The 19,151-nt window shown below is 38.1% G+C and overlaps 1 protein-coding gene across 2 annotated transcripts in view; it reads right to left on the reverse strand.

Moving 5' to 3' along the window:
• plekhh3 (pleckstrin homology, MyTH4 and FERM domain containing H3) overlaps positions 1 to 19,151 on the reverse strand; it is a 48,540-nt gene that overhangs the window by 12,934 nt on the left and 16,455 nt on the right. For both annotated transcript variants that reach the window (XM_028455413.1, XM_028455414.1), the window contains exons 3-7: positions 14,700 to 14,794; positions 9,288 to 9,470; positions 5,643 to 5,800; positions 1,716 to 1,839; positions 1,258 to 1,555 (exon numbers count right to left, since the gene is read on the reverse strand). In XM_028455413.1, coding sequence (XP_028311214.1) covers positions 1,258 to 1,555; positions 1,716 to 1,839; positions 5,643 to 5,800; positions 9,288 to 9,470; positions 14,700 to 14,794 — 858 coding nt within the window. The remainder of the gene's footprint in view (positions 1 to 1,257; positions 1,556 to 1,715; positions 1,840 to 5,642; positions 5,801 to 9,287; positions 9,471 to 14,699; positions 14,795 to 19,151) is intronic.

Here is a 19,151-nt window from a genome sequence, read left to right on the forward strand (position 1 = left end):
GATTAGTTGTTTCTTAAGTCATACACTATATATATATATATATATATATATATATATATATATATATATATATATATATATATATAAAAAAAAAAAAACGCAATAATCGCCTTATACTTTAATATCGCGATACATCGTATCGTATCGTGACCTATTTATCGAGATATGAATCGTATCGCCAGATGCCAGGCAATACACACCCCTACTGTCCAACCACAGATCTTCCTCCAAGTCAGAAATCTAGCATGATCAAATGAAATCTAACGACATTATCGAATGCTGATTTTCATGCAACTCGCCTCTCCGGATTTTCTGACCTGCTAATTGAAAAAGCAACTTGGTACGTCACCTGAAGTCGGAGCTGCCATTGAACTCGGTTAATTTCGGAGATGAGAATTCTAAATTTTCAAATGCCACTTAGTGAGTTGAGAAAGGGTCTTAAAGGGAGACTATTGGGACAAAAACAACCTGATTGTCTTTAGGCGTGTACCCTGCTTAAGAGGAGCCAACACATTCCGAACCACTACCCCAGAGAGAATTATCTGTTTTATGTTCAGCCAGTTTGGTTAACAAGATTAATCCCCTCCAGAAGCTTTGTTCTTCATTACTGTCTGAAATACATATTCAAGAAAATTACATCATAGTTTTCTAGAATGACAAAATCATAATTTAGGAACCATGCTTAACATTTTAAAAGGGAAACAACTTTCCTAAATTCAAGAATAACTGATCTAAACCTTTAAGTCTGCTCATGGAATTAAAACACTAAGTTATAAAATCTTATTTACCAATCATAACAAACCCATAACCTAATAACTTTACCTACATCGAGCCGTACTGAGATTATGTAAACAAATTATGTATGTAATCGATTGTCTTGGTTTCAATGTGGTTTTACTTGTATGTACCATTTGTCTCAATATTTATTGGTACATTTGATACGACAAAAAGAAAACCATGTCATTTAAAAGGGAACTGACATTAATAGTCATTATATTGTTTTCTACCTATCAGCCACAAGCCACATTTTGTAAGAGGACAAGTCACAGCCAGAAATAACAACATAATTACAAGTTTTTTTACTTGCAATGACAAGCAGGAGAGTTCACACTGTTCTCTATGCAGAATGATTTAAATATGCATCAAATCTGAACAAAACTGGGTGTGCTCTGGCACTAAGCCAACGACCACTGAGCTGAATGAACTGTTTTCATTAAACAAAACACAAAATACATTGAACATTCTCAGCATGTTTACCTTTTGAGGTGGAATCGCAGGTACTTGAGCACAGTGGGCCCTGGCAGGAAGGTGCAGCTCATGCATGTGAGGAGCTGCCAATAACGGAGATGGGCTGCGGTGTATGGAGAAGGTGTGTAGCTCGTCTGTTTCACCAATTGGCAGTAGATCTCGTCGCGGAGCGGCCGCAGGTCCAGGCAGGTCTGCAGCACGCCTTGGATGATGGGAACCGGCTCCCTGGCCGACTCCAGCTGCTGCAGGCAGTTAAAGAGCTTCACGGCCTCTTCCCGCACCGAGTCGTAACCTTTCCCATTGTGGTCTATAGGAGGAAGAAAAAGCAGGGGGAAAGCAACATATGGACATTGAGTTGGATATTAGGACTGGCATTCTACCAGCCAGCCATTGTATTGTTTTCCCCTGTGACTTGATCTGTCATGGTGTATGATTAAAATCATGACAGGTAGAAGTTAAATACTCACACGTGTGCTCTAGGCTGCCGTAGGGGAAAGGCAGGAGCGGAGCATACAGGGGACCCTGGGTGTACTTCAGGATGGGGTTGTGTTGGTAAATGTGTTCCACCACCTCAGGGTTAAACTTGTTCTCCTAAAGTTAAGGACAAACAGGACAAATAAACAAAAACTATGCCATTGGTAAACACAACACTCACTATATATTCACATGTCTTAGAACAGTGTTTCTCAAATGGGGGTATAGGTGCCCCTAGTACGTCATGGCACTACAGAGAGAGAGAGAGAGAGAGAGAGAGAGAGAGAGAGAGAGAGAGAGAGAGAGGAAAATTAACAAATGAAAGCTTGAAAAATATGGGGTTTTATGATGTTTATTTTTATTTAAAAATGGAAATCACACTGGATATTACTAACAATTCACAAAACGACAACAAAAACACACAAAATGAGAGAAAAATTTACTGAATAATAAAAAGAACAGACAAACAACAACAAAATACACAAAAAGACACAAAAACGCACACACTACGAGAGAAAAATACTTATTACCAGCAGCACACAAAATGACAACAAAGACACACTAAATAAGAGAAAATACACAAAATCATTACAAAACAACACCAAAAACACTCACCGAGATAGAATAATTTAAACAATACCAACAACACACAAAAATGACAACAGAAACACAAAAAATACACTAAAAATAACAAATAAACAACACCAAAATGCACAAAAGGACAACAAAAACACACGGAATGACACAAAAAACTGATGATAGAAATGATCTTGATTAGAACAAGAACTGAAAATACATGAATCAGTCATGGTCCCACATCAGGAGATGACTATAAATGATAAAAAAAAACTATAGAAATAAATCTATTCAGGAGGCACTAAATACTGTTTCATTCCACTTATTTACAAAATGAGATTCTTTATGAACCCCACGTCTGAAATGAAGCTATCTATCTTTAAAATGTGTTTTATCACTCATTCATTATGCTTTATAGTTTTCAGAATTCTGAGCAAAATGTTGTAGGGGGTACTAGGATTCAAAAGTAAGAGAAAGGGGGTACTAGAGCCGAAAAAGTTTGAGAACACTGTCTGAGAACATTGTCCAGTGTGCGTGTGTGTCGTATCTGATCTAGGTGATCCAGGTCAGTATGCCCTGGATCACAATGCAGCACTGTGCAAAAAGATGAATTGATGATGCAGCAATCCGCATTGGCTTGACGGAAACAGTATATGTAATCTGCTGCTGTCAATAAGTCCAGTGTGCTTATGTCTCTCACTGCTTATGTGAATGGATGTCTTCCAGCAGTACAGATGGCTTCCATGAAGTTGCCCTCAAGCACCTGTTGCTCATTAGTAACGTTGCCACTTCTCTGGCTCGCTAGATACTCTGTAGTTTCCCCATCCTTATCCCAGCACCCATTCTTTGTCTAACTATGGGACCAGCGAGCATCAACCCCTCCTCAGCGGGGCAAAGTCCACACAATGTTCTCAAATGTTTGGTCCAGATATGTTAATAGTGGGGGTGAGACGATGCCCTTAGGACCAAAAGTGGAGAGATAGAGTGACCTATAATGCAAGACATTATCAGTATGCTGTGATCCAAAGCTCTCTCTTAATACCTTTAGTCTTCTGGTGCCATATGCAATAGTTGGACATTTTGGGGTATGAGTTTGCTGCATGGCGGTCTTAGAAACAGCTAAATAGGCAGACTAATGACGCTCACATGTCAGGTAGGTAAATATTAAGCTACATGAGCATTAGTCGAGTAGATTAAAGACTGCAATGAAGCTTGATTTTGAATATCAAAATCAAACCCCTAATCTTATTTATTTAGTGAAAAATGTGTTGTCATTTTTCAACCAAGATGTAGCATTACTTAAATATGTTAAGTTTTGACCACAACAGAAAATTTGTGCATGGGGATTTTCTGTCTAGGTGTTAACCATGTGATGAACTGCCAACCTGTCGAGGGTATAAGGCAAGGCAAGTTGGCAACAAAACATTTAAAATCATCAGTAAAAACATTTAAAGTCATCAACAACAACATGACCAAAAATCTCCCTCTCAATCATACGCAGTAGAGAAAAAAAAAATGCCTTTAACTTAGATTTAAAAATGTTAATAACCCACCTTGTGCTCAAGACTTGCCATAACCCAATAACTCTAATAGCTTTTTAACCTCACTAGTGTGCTATGAGAGACCATCAGCTGTAAAGCCATGTGATTTTAGTCCATCAATCAAAAGAGTGTGTTGATCATGCAAATATTCTGTCATCACGTTACAAATTGAAACAAAGTTCTATAAATAGTCCTCCAGGTCACTAGGTGGCGATAGGTAGCAGAGTTAAAATAAAACTGAAAGTGTGTTTTTAAACTACACAATCGCACGGGGAAACGTGACACAGTCGCAAAAATAAAAGTTTCACTTTTCGTGCGTACCGCCACAACCTCTGCATTTTTTTCGTGTTGCGCGGCACAACTTTCCCACTCAATGCGTTTCAATTGGAAGCTATGTAGTCTTTTATTTCAACAGTTTAATCCGGGTTTAGGTTAGGATTATGATTAAGACGACAAGTCCAATTAAAATACATCACTTTGGAATCATTACCAGGATACCAGGACAACATTTTGAGGGACACAGCATGGACAAAAAAAAACGTGTCACGCAGCACGAAAACATTACATGCCGAGAAGCACAAATACACATTTCTGCAACATGTAAAATATGAGGAGATGAAGTTTCCAAGCACGAAACATTAATCAAAGGTTATTTTGTGTCATTGCCATAAACTTGCCGTAATTTATTTGAATCACCTATAGTTGTTTTTATGCTCCTTACTTCAAATGCCAAAATGGAACTAAAGTCAGCTGAAGTGGTTTTTAAACTTGGGTGTGCATTGAATGTTAAATCGGTGTAAAATGGGATTTCCATATAACGGCATTCTGCAGTGATACTGTGGGCCAAAATAAAGGAAGAGCTCATCTAAGTTCTAACTTGTTAAGATTTGTCTGACTATTTTTGCTTCAAATCAGTGGGCAGTGAGATACAAGATCAAGCTATTTAAAGTTTTCATTCACATTATTTGCCTGTTGCAGGAACACTGATATGTACTTGAACGATAAGAGCTGACCTGATTACACAAAGTGACGTCTGTTAATTCTAGACATTTTCTTACACAGCTGTTCTAATGATATGCCTGAGCATGAATGAATGAATAAATTAAGTGTGCCTTCTTCGCAGTAAAATTAAAAACAAGAATTTCAGGGCACTCTGTTGGCCCCTCTGTTGCGTAAAATACAGACTTGGCCTCTTTTGGCGAAGCAGACAGAGGCGAGGAGATTAACCACTTTCTTAAAGATTACAGCCTCTCATTGGCAGATGACTGAGATGGGAGGCCAGGCAGAGAACTGCTTATCGAGTCCAGCCGCTTCATGCTGAGCCCTCCCTCATCACCTCCTCTAAAAAGCTGTCCCTCTCCTCACCCCGAGGACAGACGACCACAAGATGAGACATCTGTCTGCTCAATGAGATTCCAGCACACTATGTTCTCTAGCAACTCCGGGTTTAAAAATAAGGCTGCCCCTATAAACACGCTGCGTGCACGTGAAAGAGCAAAACGAAAACATACTGTATCGTAGGCAAACCATAGGTCCCCTTTTTTCAGGGAATTCAATGGGTGGAAGTACCTTTATCTCGAATTGACCTTTCCACTTTGGTCCTGTTATTGTTTCCTGTCCTGCACTGACTGATGAGGTCATTCAACAGTACAGGGCATGCAGGGTGAATTTTGGACTCAATATGATTGTGTGCTTTGAATGCAATCTGACTGGGGGAATATCTAAAGCCCTTTCTATTTGCTTGTTCTTATCTTAAATACGCCAACACCAGTGTGTGTCTGTGTTGTGCAGTGTGGGACACACCTCGATGTCCCGAATCAGGAGCTGCGTTGGCGTTTCCACCGGCGACTTGGTGTCGATGATTTTCTGGATGGCACAAGCCCAGTGAACGGCCTCGTTGAAGTGCTTGGTCAACAGTCTGTAACAGTGTGCGCGCCCGTACACTGTAATGCCCCAGTAACCTGAGGAACACACACATGGCAAAGCATTTGAATTGTGATGAAAGGCAAAGGCAATTAGCCTCAAAGGACCTGGCTGTATAAAACCAGATACTCTTAAGTCAGAGGAGCAAAGGTCAGATTGGGAGAAACCTCTGACCACACCAAAACCAAACAAGCACACTTACAGTATATTGCTCATAGAGATGTATTGGCACACAAGCGGGAAGTCCTCATCTTGTAGAACAAAGTAATAAAAAGGTGTGTTTGCTCCATGTAGAGGAAGTATTAGACACAATCCAGACAGTCAGACTTCTCAATCTGCAATGCATCCCCCCCTTTACTGTAATCTGACTTTCCTGCGATATGACCTGCTACCATGTTCTGTTTTACCAGAAGTGAGACTTCTACCTTTTGACCAGAGGTGAAAGTAATGGATTACAAGGACTCACGATATTGTAATTGAGTTGCTTTTATGGGTACTTGTACTTTTTTGAGTATATTTCTAAATCAGTCATCTTACTTGTACTTACATATGTTTTAAAAGAAGTAAAATAATTCGTTGCATTTCTACACTTAACTGTTACTGAGTAAATCATTTTTGTTTTTTGTTTTAAAATGATTGACAAGCATTGTGAAACTCGAAAAAATTAAAAGACCAGACAATCAAATGACACAAAACTGTTTTAGAGTTCATAAATGTAGCTATACTTAGAGCTAGGGCTGGGCAATATATCAATATTCAAAACATATCGAGTTATCTATATCAATATATTTCTAGCTTATTTTGTTTTGAAATACTTGTTTTAGGAGCAGCTGCGTTTGCCACTTCTCAGAACAACATGAAAAGCTGAGTTAGATGGATTCCTGAGTGCATTCTAACCCTGAACAAGCCACACTACAGAACTCACTCACACGTACTGTCTCAGAGGGGAAAAAGCCAAAAGTGGCACATTTTGTGCAGCTGTTTGTTAATAAATGTATGCAAATTTAACTCTGAATTGTCTTTCTGGTAAGACTTTATTTGAATCAAAACAATCAAGATTTATATTGTATATTGCTATTTTGAGAAAAAATATCAAGATATGAATTTTGAATTTAATTAATTGGTGTTATTTTATAAAAAAAATAAATAAATTATACATTTTGAAAATAAATTAAGTTCCAATTGTTAAGTTTGTAATGAAATGTTAACTGAATGCAAGTGAACCATAGCAAAATGTATTACCAAAAATAAACGTGGGGGGTGAAAGTAGCTAGTAACTTTTACTTTGAGTACTATATACTGTAATTGAGCGACTTTTTACTTGTACTTGATTATTTCATGTATGACTTACTTGTACATGAGTACAATTTCAATCAAGTGACATATTCTACTTGAGTAGAATATATCAGCACTCTTTACACCTCTGTTCTTGAACACGTTCCCTGCACCGTACACAGTCTATGGCGTTTTGTCCCCGTGTCCCTGCATAACAGCGTGTTTGACCGAAGTGCCTGAGCTCAATGCATGCTCTGCTGTTAGCTGGTTATAAACAGAAAGGTCATGCTTGATCATGTTGGTTTGACTTTGTAGTTTGGCTCCCACCTAGGGGATATCAGGTTTTGCCCAGACCTAACAGTAACTACAAATGACTTGTATATCTGCTTCCGTGTAAAGGAAGTTGCTTATATGTGCCAGTCATATTGCAACGATACAAAAAAAAAAAATTGTGAGTAACTAATCATAAGAAATTTTAATTGTTTGAGAGTCACAGCACTAATTTAATTTAATTTATTTTCATTCTGTCATGGTAAAAATCACAATTTTTCACAAAAAATATTCAACTTCATTACATTCCATGCCCAGGAAGGAGGAAGGAGGATAAAATATTAAACTCACTCAAAAATATTTAATAATTGGTCCGCCAATAATGATATTACAGCACTATAAATAAATAAAAAAATAATACTCTCAACACCAAAATAGGAAAACAAAAAACACTCTAATAACCATGTTCATATTGATTTATGTCTCTTTTTGTACATCGTCTTAAACTGAAATATATCTAAACACCTGTTTATATCACTATGTAAAAAAAAAAATCCACATTTTGACACATTTATATAATCTGTATCCCTTATACTTTTTTATATATATTTTTTCTATTTATATATAACTTCTATTATTGTATTGTTTACTTTATCTTCATTGCACTATTTTTCGGGTGTCTTTTGGGTTTTCTGTGTGTTGTCTTTTTTATTATTGCACTAATGTGAGCTGCCATCACAGTCAATTTCCCAACAGCGGGAATAAAGATAAAGATACTATAATAAACTAACATATAGTTTGAGATTCATTACATGGTGATTTTTTAGACACCTGAAAATGTACTGTTCTTTTAAGTGACAAACTTTAATTTGTATTATTACCGTATTTTTCGGACTATAAGGCGCACTTACAATCCTTTAATGTTCTCGAAAATCGACAGTGCGCCTTATAATCAGGTGCGCCTTATGTATGAAATTAATATGTCAAAATATTTTAGTACAACTTTGGTAAACTATGAAGCCGCACCACTTGATGGATTTTTGGCGCTTCAGGGCTACCGTAGTCAGACGCCTCGTGGAGTGATATGTACCAGTACTGTGCTTCAACATAATGTTCTGTATTTTATGTGTTAAACCTGAACAATGTTGAGAGTTATTGTTAATGAGTTGAATAAAATTTGACTTATCTGACTATTTTGTTTCGCTTAATGAGCCTTAATAATAATAATAATAATAATAATAATAATAATAATAATAATAATAATAATAACAAACCGGTTCGCCTTATAGTCCGGTGTGCCTTATGTATGAAAACAGACCCGATCGGACCCATTCATTGATAGTGCGCCTTATAATCCGGTGCGCCTTATAGTCCGAAAAATACGGTAAATCAAAATTTAAGAAAAGTAACAGGGTTTTAAAACTTGCTGATTTAGGAGAAACACAAAGCAGTTCAGGGAATGAAAGGGAAAATGAAGACGCACTCAGAGCTTTGCTGAAAGTTCCTTCCTGTCCAGGAAAAGTCCCCTGGCACTTATAGAAAGTATATGTGGCTTTGGGTTTACACAATGGTTAGGGCATTTTAAGTGGTTATGATGAAGTCAGCAGGAAAAAAAAAACAACTGTCCAAAGATAAAGCAGTGGACAGAGTTCAGAAACACAACGAGACACTTTCCTCTTCACACTCTTTGTCTATTGTGTTCTTAATCCAGGAAATACCACCGCTGATTACTAAAATTAAGATTCTAGTCCAACACTGCACCATGTTTTCTCCCAAACATGGCGGGGCTTCCCAAACTTACTCAGAATGACAGGACTTGTGTGCAAGGAAATTCAACCACAGGAACCAAAAAAAAAAAAAAACCAAGACAGCAAAAACACTTTGGTTACAACCTGCTGTGATTCTACAGAGAACTACACCCAAGTACACATTACAAGTAAGCCAGCCATGCCTCCGAGTACACTTACTGGTGTCACTCACCCGTCTCTTTGTAGGTCTGTTTGTCCGGCCAGATGACGGAGCAGAGGTTGGTGAGGACCAGCGTTCCCAGCCTGCGGGCGCCTTTTTCCGATCCCATGTAATAGTCCAGGGAGTCCTGGCTCAGCACAAACCAGTAGCGGCGCTGCTTGATCCATTTACCTCGCACATCCAGCAAAAGCCAACCTTTACATGGAAGAAACACAGGCAAACACACTCCAAATGAATAATGAAAGACATCCAACAGACCTAAACACTCATTTTGTAACAATAACTCCAATTTTGACTGATTATGGGGCTCCATTGAAATTTCACTAATCCAGAAACCCTATTTTTAAGAAATTAAAAACAATTTCTTAACAGTAATTATTCATCAATGTATGTATTCATTTTCATTTCATCAGTAAAAGAAATATTGACACTTTAATGGTGCTACACGCGATATATTCCATTCGATAAGATTGTAGTGTAGGCCTCATAGATCAATGAATCGAACATCATTTACTTCATTTAAAAAGAAAGAAGAAATTGCTGCTGGAAAGTTTGTTTTAATCTCCAACGTTAACACTCATACACTCACAAGTGTTTTTTATTTCCTTCTTATTGCACCATTTTTATTCTAGTTTGTAAAAACACTCCACATCCCACAATGCAATGCACAAAAATGGCAAAAAAAATGGAATGCTTACGATGAAAACTACCTTTCAAGCGGCAATTTCAACCTTTTACATCTTTTTTCTTGAGCAAATTATCTGAGATTTATTGATCAATGAGGCCTAAATTATGGACATATCTAATACAAAACAAATACTGTGAGTATTTCACTGGTGACAGAAATTAAAGCCCTAATAGTATTTAGAAGTGCAAATCAAAACCCTCACCAAAGAAAACATTCATGATTTCACCAGAACTGAAAAAAACCAACACATTAATAAAACTCATTAAATACATCAAAACAAACACTTCCTTCAAAAGCTCTGGTTTGTAGGTGATTTTTTAAACCAGTTGCCTAATACTTGACTAAGAATAATTCCCCAGTAAAGTTCCAGAAAGTTTCTTGCAGTCTGTATGTGTCTGCCCCATTGGGGTAAACACTAGTGGATAAAAATACAACCATTAAAGGCTTACATGCATGCAGCATAATTATCATTTCTGAGGTCGCCAGAGTGAGAAAAAGAGAAAAACTGGAGCAGAGTGAGGGAGTAAATAAAAGACGCGGGGCACAGATATGCACACAAACATTGCATGCCAGTCTTGACAGGGGTGAGTCCACAAACCAAGTGTTGGTGAAAGGAAACAACAGAAACAAACACAAACCCATGCAGTGTTTCCAAACGGTGATGCTCTTCTCCTTCAGCTTAGTGTGCAGATCGTTTCTAATCAGTCTTTAATCTGAGAGTTAATAAATAAGATGGTGGGGCCAAGCTCGGCTTTACACAGGAGAAGGCGCGGAGATTATCCAGATGGTTGATGAAGAGATTGGAGGGACAAAAAAAAAAAAAAAAAAAAAATCACAGGAAACCTGAACCCTTACAAGGCGCTGTAGGAGTATAAGCTGAGGCTACATAGTATACACATACACATATATCACATGCACGCAGACACAAGGCTATAGATGTATAAGTGAACACATGAGTAGGCCTGTAGGCGTTTACTTGTGTAAATATACGTAAAGTATGTTCACGGTTTGTGATTTGCACATAGTTTTACATTTTGATGAGGGCGCGTAGGTATCTTTCCATGTACACATATGCAGATGGGAATAAATGTTGTAAATGTATTTTCGCATATATACACAGATACTGTATTATCTGTGTATACATCCACAAACATATGGAGGCCTTCTATGAGAGTATTTATTAGTTCATGAACAGATGTCTGTGTACACAAATTCATGTCCATTAATTTAAACAAAGGTGTTTAATATTTAATCATATTTTTGTTGATTTAAAGTTTTTACAGCAAATTTTAATGTTCTTTTTGGTTTTTAAGCTGTTGAATGTTTTGTGTTGCACTTTTTAATCATGTAAAGCACACTGAATTGCCTTGTGTATGAAACAGAGCTGGGAAATATATTGAAATTCAAGATATATCGAGTTTTCTATTTTGGGAATATAAAAAATTACATATATATATATATATATATGTTTTTTCATAGCTTGTTTTGTTTTAAAAAACAATTTAGGAGTTTGCACACAGCAGCATAAAAAGCACAAAAGTGGCACATATTGTACAGCTGTGCAGCTTAATAAATGTGCCTGTGTAGCATTTGGATTATCGAATTTAACCCAGAATTGTCTTCCTAGTCAGACTTCATTTGAATTAAAGTTATCGCGATTATACTGTATATCGCTATTTTGAGAAAAAATATCGAGATATGAGTTTTGGTCCATATTGCCCAGTCCTAGTATGAAATGTGCTATACAAATACATTTGCCTTGCCTATAATATGGTCCCCTTTATCTTTCCTACATCATGATTTAGAAGTTGAAGCTTTCTACAAGTTTCTACAGATTACTTAACCTGGAAATAGAAGGAGAGAAAAAAGTCGATTTATAGAAACAAGTAACTGGTATTTAAGTTAGTGGAGTAATGATATCTTGTGCAGGCATGCTTGAGACTGCATTTAAAGGAACAATTAGGCAATATACCTTCAGCTTCTAACATAGTGAAACGAGTAATGACGCCAAGCCAGCATCCCGACTTCCTCTGTGGTTAGAAAGCTGCGTGCCACCTGTCAGCCAGCGCTCAATACGCCCTCCAACCCCCGTCTTCACCTCTTTCCCTATTTAGGTTCTTTTACCCCTGTTTCTCTTTCCCCTCACTGTTTTTCATTCTGTCCTCAAAGTGGTTTTCCCAAGCTGTGCAAATCACACTGCCTTGCAGGTTGAAACAATCTCAGACTATGTTCCCTGTGTGAGAACGCCTGTGTATTATATAAGTAGCAGGTCTTACTATAAATCCACCAAAAATAGCCCAAACTGAGCTGTATTTAACACCACATTAGCATTAAACCAAACGTGAAATGGATAAATAAAAATCATGAGGTCAGCTGTGCTGAGCTTGCAGTCAGACAGCCGAGGCAGACGAGCTGACTGGAGAATGCCTGCCATCCTGACGCCTCGTCACAGACACGCGATGACCCACAGATGCTGCTCTACTTGAGAACTTGATGCAATCGGGCGATAAGAAGAGCCAAAAAAGAAATCGGAAACAGACACAAAGAGAGTGGACTTTGCAGACCCCCTGTAAACCCCTGTAGTTGTCCCCCCCATCTGGATCCCATCTCTGTGGCCTGCTAATGTCTCCCCTGGGGGCCACGGCTCGCCCTTAATTTGTTTCATTTGTGACCCTTGACTCTTCAGCACCCTGCCCCCGCAAATGCAGACTGAGAAAACAACCTCTTTCTGTGCATTTCCATCTCTGCTCTAAAGCCTCCTGTCTGAACACGCAATGTCTCTAAAAAAGTTCACCATTAAAAAAACTATTAAGAAAATATGACTTCAAAATGTCATGTTTTATATATGTATTTAAACAAATATGCAGTTGTGTGCTCGTCCAGAAAAAACCCCTAACAGGATCATCATCTTTAAATGACTTTTTTTCACTGACAAAGTTTCTGCTTGATATAAATAACGCAGATGGACTGTTTGTACAAGATAAAGACAACCCCCTTTTCAGCAGGAGGATCAAAATTTATACCAGAGGAAGTTGCAGAGCACGACGGTCTCTGCAGTTACACGAGTCAATCAATAATACAATGTCAATAAAACAATGTCACATTTCGTTCTGTCACCACTACGTTAAGGTTTTGCAGCAGCAGCCAGTGTCTGATGGTTAGTGTCCTACTTTAGATAAAGGTGGGGGCAACGTTCACTTCATGTGGCCTCAGGATTTCATGAATGAAAAACAAAGAACAAGGGGGAAAAAAGGTGGAATAAATCCTAGGGCTGCTCGATTATAGAAAAAATGATGTTCAAGATTATTTTAGTCATAATTTAAATCACGATTATTCAAACGATTATTTGTCAACCAAAAAGTTATTTATTTTTGGACAAAAAAAGCATAAAATATATTCTTTAAACATAAATAAAATCCTTCAAACACTAAAATCAACTATGTTCACTTTTGCACAAAACAAAACACTTCTTGCACGTGATGTGTCTTTGCTCTAGATTTCATCATCAAACCAAAAGTGTTCCCATTTGTTCCCAATTTGACTTGTCTTGCTTGTTTACCAAGTGTTTTTGCTGCGTTTTCCCTGCCATGTTTCAAGACCACTAGCAACAGCTTTCCTCGTGTTAGCCTGCAGGCTAGCTTGAGCTTTGAGAGGGGGCGGGGCGGAGGGGAGGAGCTTGCATGTGCGTGGATTAAACAACTCAAGGTTTGAATTAATAACATGTGTGTGCCAAGCTTCCAAAATAGTGGGTTTGTTTTATTTAGCGAATAAAACATGTAAAAATAATAATTTTTAAATCATTGTTTTTTCTTGATTGTTATTTTTGTAATTGTTGGGTGTAATAATCGAAAAGGTAATTGAATTTCAATTAATTAAGCAGCCCTAATAAATCCCCTTAAAATGACTACATTCAGAGGTAAAACTACAGAAATATCAAACACTTTCTTGATCGGATAATCGGAACTCAAATGTTCTTGTTTTGGTTGGAACTTCTGATCAATAGTTTAGGAGAGGGTGCTTAGCTGAAGCAAATTGTTGTATGACTTTGGCAATCAATAGCTATTGATAGGCGCTGCAATTGAATACAAAGCACAGAAATACTGTAGCTTAAATAACCCTTCCAACCCAACAGACACTACACAGACACAGGAAGATGGGGAGACAGCTGTACAGCTGCACGGAATGTGGTCAGAGGAAGGCGGGTTACATCAAGCAGATGTGACAGCAGATCATCTCAAAATTACATTCATGCCCTGAACACTGTTAGCACAGCAAAAAACCTTTAAAAGACACTTTGAACCCACGTTAAGCTTCTTTTTTTCCCCCTTTATAGCATATGTTAGTGACATATGTCTATGTAGTATCCGGCTAACAAAAACCTTTGTGTATCCAGAAGAACAGTTTTAAGCACAACAGATGTAAATTATGAGTGTAGCATCAAAGTTAGAACAGGAAAGCAGTACAGAGGCCAACCATTTCAACATGAACAATGTTGATAACAGCAAAGAAACACATGTCAAAAGACAAATGTATTAAGTTATAAACCCACAAAACTTAAGAATAATTAGAACAAGGGGAACTATGGTGAATTGGAACTACATCTTATGACATGACATGGAACTTCTCTACTTCTGCTTTTAACAGAATTTACACAAGAATCTTCAATAATTGTATACTTTTCTCTTTTCTGTTGTTATGTTGTGTCCTTTGGCCATTATTTTGTGAATTGGACGCACCTTTTACTAGGAGCTCCGGGTCTTCCTCCAGGCCCATCTTACTCTTGTCGATGATCAGGCTCTTCATCCCATTAGGTGTCTCAGAAACAGTATGCCTGTGTAGAAAGGCAGAAAGCAAATGTCAATATCTCAGCTTCCCTCTGCCAAGTCTACTTCTCCTGCCCCCTCCTACTGGACTGCTAACTGGCTCACAGATCAGATGGCTTTGACTAACACCCCCCCACTTTCCTATGCAACTAGACTCATAGATAGCAGGGAGTGTTGGGTCACACAGGGGGGAAACTAAAACAAGTGCCACGAATAACTAGCCTATAAACATTTGCCCACTTTCTCTCCCCAGGAGCGTGCGGGCCCACAAACACACGCTCTGGTGCGGACAGCCCGCTTCTCCTTTATCACTGTGGCCGTTGAGCAAAGCGGGCACCTGAAAATAAACGTGTCAGAGCGACGCCGGCCGGACTCTCAACCAGCCCGGGCTCATGCTGATCTCATAAAGGCCGGAGGAGCAAGAGGTCACGGGTTCAGATGCTGACACTGTAAACACCAAAAAAAACATCTGTAGATGTGATAGATTTTTTATGCGCCTGCAGTTACGCACCTCTGTCCTGCGCGTATTCTCCGGTCCAGGTTCCTGACAACCCCACCACGCGTAAGTCAACCAAAAAGCACGCATTCTGTTAACGAAGGCGGTCTGGAGCAAAGGAAGCGGACTGGGGCATGATGTCATTATTTTTGGGGTGTCTAGAAATCACGGAACTTGGAGTTTTCCCAATGCTTGTAAATGACACTGAAATCAGTAAAAATGAGAAAGCAAACTTTTAATTTGAAACGCCTTCATTGATAAACAATATAACATGTTGATTTGATCAGATTATTGCAGTGTGAGGATCAGACACATTTTTCTGTCTGAGCCACAGTTAAAATCTATCTTTTTCCCCTCATATTAACGTTTGTTTGTGTGGAAAGCCTGATTTCATTAACTTATTACATTCCTGCATTCAGAAATGATCAGTGCGCATCATCATCCACGCACATTAGTCGTCATCATCATCTGTCATTAATGTTTTACTTAATATTTACTCTTGTAGTGTGGGCAAACTGTGGCTTTACGTTGTACACAGTGTAATAATATTAACACTGATGGTCAATCCTTTGACGTGCTTGTTGTGTCCCCAACCCTGTGACAGCGCGACAGTGTCACTTTGGATCGATTCTTTCTGGAAGTCTCTTCTGCAATATTATGAGTATGTGTGGCTTAAATTGTAACTAAGTCCAAACTTCTAGTGCAATATAATGTTTCACCTTCTTGGGGCGCTGGCCTTATTCCAGGGTTAGAAGTACGTAAGAGGAAAAAAACCGAAGCAGACGACAGAATGTGCGTAAAGCCAGATTTTAATTGGAACGCCCACATTTCAGGGAGGCTCAGCCCAGAGTGCGTAACTTGTATGAAAGCGCGCAGTGACTGACTTAAGTACAGGGGGAGAATAGCGCGCAGCCAGAAACAGCGATGCTGCGGGGCTTTTTTGACCTACGCTCATGGGAGAATAGACTCCTATGTTGTTAACTTAAGCCACAGGTGTCAAACTCAACGCCCAGGAGCCAAATCTGGCCCTTTAGAGCGGCGTTTCTCAAATGGGGGTACATGTACTCCTAGGGGTACACGGTGACACTACAGGGGTTACTTGAGAGAGGGAGAGAGTGGAAAATTTACAAATGAAAGCAGTAATAATATGGGGTTTTATGTTTATTTTAGTTTAAAAATTGTAATCATAATAATGATGAAGGAAAGGATCTTAATTAGAACATGGAGAAATGGGGTACTTGCGCCAGAAAAGTTTGAGAACCAGTGCTTTAGAGCATCCAGTTCAGCCCGCAGGGATTAAAATGGACTAAAAAACCATTTATTATTGACTAAATGAGTTATAGATAGCGTAGCCCCTCCAAATACACAAATTCATTAAAACGCCACAATATTTGCAGGGCTCACAGTTTTCTGACACTTATAACACATGATGGCAGTCATTATTATTCTCAGATGGTTGAAATAACTAAATTCTTTCAAAATCTGGCAATTTTCCTCAAATTATTCCATAAAATTCTCCGAAATGAAATAAAAATTGGTCACAAAAATCAAGGAAATTTAAGTGAAGCTCCTGCAGGGACTGATATCTGTCACTTAGTGCGTCAATAATGTTGGTGCCTTACATACTTTACATATCAATTATACATGGAAGTGTAAACTAGGACTATGTACTTTTCTTGCATAAGAAATCTGCGGCCCTCCTTATTTGGCCCCTGAACTAAAATGAGTTTGACACAGCTTTCTTAGGGCAATGTTTCTAGTATATTGCATATATTTTATTGTCATTATCATTCATAAGTTAGTCATTGTGCATCGTTTGGAGTTTTCAAACCTTTAAACTCCCTTCCTGTTGTAGTCATCATCGTCTTCCTGAAATCTCAGCTCAGGAAATAACTTGAACCAAACGTTGACATCCTCTCACTACCTGGACGTTCCCTGGTTGATTCATGTTCATATTGATCTAATATTCTCAGAAGGTTCCTGCCCACCAAAAGCAGCAATAATCAATCTTTCCTAATATAGCCTTATCTACTGACTCATCTTGCACAATCACAGAAGCTATTTCCGCTCTTTCTGCACGCTTCCATCTGATTTATTGAAATATCTGTTTATCTAGCTAACCTCTGTGACCCACCGTCTCAGAGTTGATCATGAACACAATTTGTTGTCTATATCTGCAGTAGCCGTCTTTGACTGCCTGGCAACTCTAATTTTGTCTAATATTCAGACAGTGTGAAATGCTATATGAAGAGCCACGTTTCTTTCTTTATGTGCAGTCTGAGTGCACCAGAGTCAGGAGTGTGTCACCTTATACTCTAGTCATGTTGTTTCATTAAACCCTTCTGTCTGCGATGGCCGCAGCATGCAGTGACCCTCATCAGTCTCTGCATCTACACACTGTATTTAACACATTAAAATAAACAGAAATGTGAGGACATGTCTTATTTAAGGTTGTTTTTAATCTGTGATACTTCATACAGACATTTACACGAGGGGGTGTCTGTAGCTGGGTGAAATGGTCCATTTGAATGGAAATAGCCTTGGCTTACTGTGTGCTATTGTTTCAGTTTCTAAATATTAACTTATCACTGGGTAGGATCACAAACATTGCATTAAATCAATTTAATAGTAAATGGAATTGATGCATACAGGGCTTTAATTACCACAGAATTAGTTTATCAAGAACATTCACAGATTCTTCCTTACATTCACACTCCATGCTGCCATATATGGCATTAATCTTTTTTTTTTTTTCTTTGAACACTTGATTTATGAAGATTGTCACATAATACAAAAACATTGTAGTAGAAAAAATAAAATAAAACAGAACATGACATAACGAAAACACAAAAACAACATACATTTCTGTTATATACAAATGTTATAACTCCACCTGCTACCGAGTAACACTGTAAATACAGTATAACATTTCAGTGGCACAGCTTATCAAATGTTTATTTTCAATTTATCTTCCGCATAACTAAGAAAAGGTTGCCAAATTTCAAAGAACCTATTAGATCTACCTTTCAAAGTGTCTAATCTTTTCCATTCTCATGAAATGAAGAAGGTCTTTAGTCCACTGTGAGTGTGATGGGGGTAGTGCATTCATCCAGTTCAATAAAATGAGTCTGCGATAAGGCTGAACGATTAACCTTAATCGCATTGATATTAAGGTTTTCACTACAGCGATAACGTAACCTCAGACGCTGAGGTTTTTTCTTCTGTCTTCATCATTTGAGTGATATATATGTTCACCAATCACAAATGCCGAGAACCGCCTTCCTGGGCTGCTGGCCAATCAGAGATGGTTACAGGACACGCGCTTGTTTGCGCTGCAGCGAGTCTCAGTTACCCCTCAGTTGAGTGCGCAGGAAATCGACCAATGAAAACGGAATCTACGCGAAATGGATAGAATCAGGTTGAAGGGCAGTCACCGTGAGGAAAAGTACGTTTTTTTTTTTTTTTATGGGAAAATGTTTCAGGGACCACTTATTATGGTGCCCCCCCCAACCCTAACCTGCTCAGATTCATTGATCCCTGAGGGGGAGTTGAGGGACATTAATGCTGCTCTCATACATATATGACATGAATAATTAAAAAGGGGCAGAACAATCCATGTCAGTACAACTTATATATATATATATACCTTTTAATTGTATCTTACTCATTATTTTAAATTACACTTATTTTTGACATACATTTTTGTTTAGTTATAGTTTTCTTTTTATTAGTATATATTTTGTTTCCTCACGAGTTAAAAACAAATTTTCTGAAAAAATTGTTTCACATTTGTTAAAAAACGAAATAAAAAAAAATTAATGTGGAAAACATGGAATTTGGAAAAAAAATTAAACGGAATTTGGAAAAAA

This window comes from Gouania willdenowi, chromosome 8, assembly GCF_900634775.1.
Source record: "Gouania willdenowi chromosome 8, fGouWil2.1, whole genome shotgun sequence".
Classification (NCBI taxonomy): Eukaryota; Metazoa; Chordata; class Actinopteri; order Blenniiformes; family Gobiesocidae; genus Gouania; species Gouania willdenowi.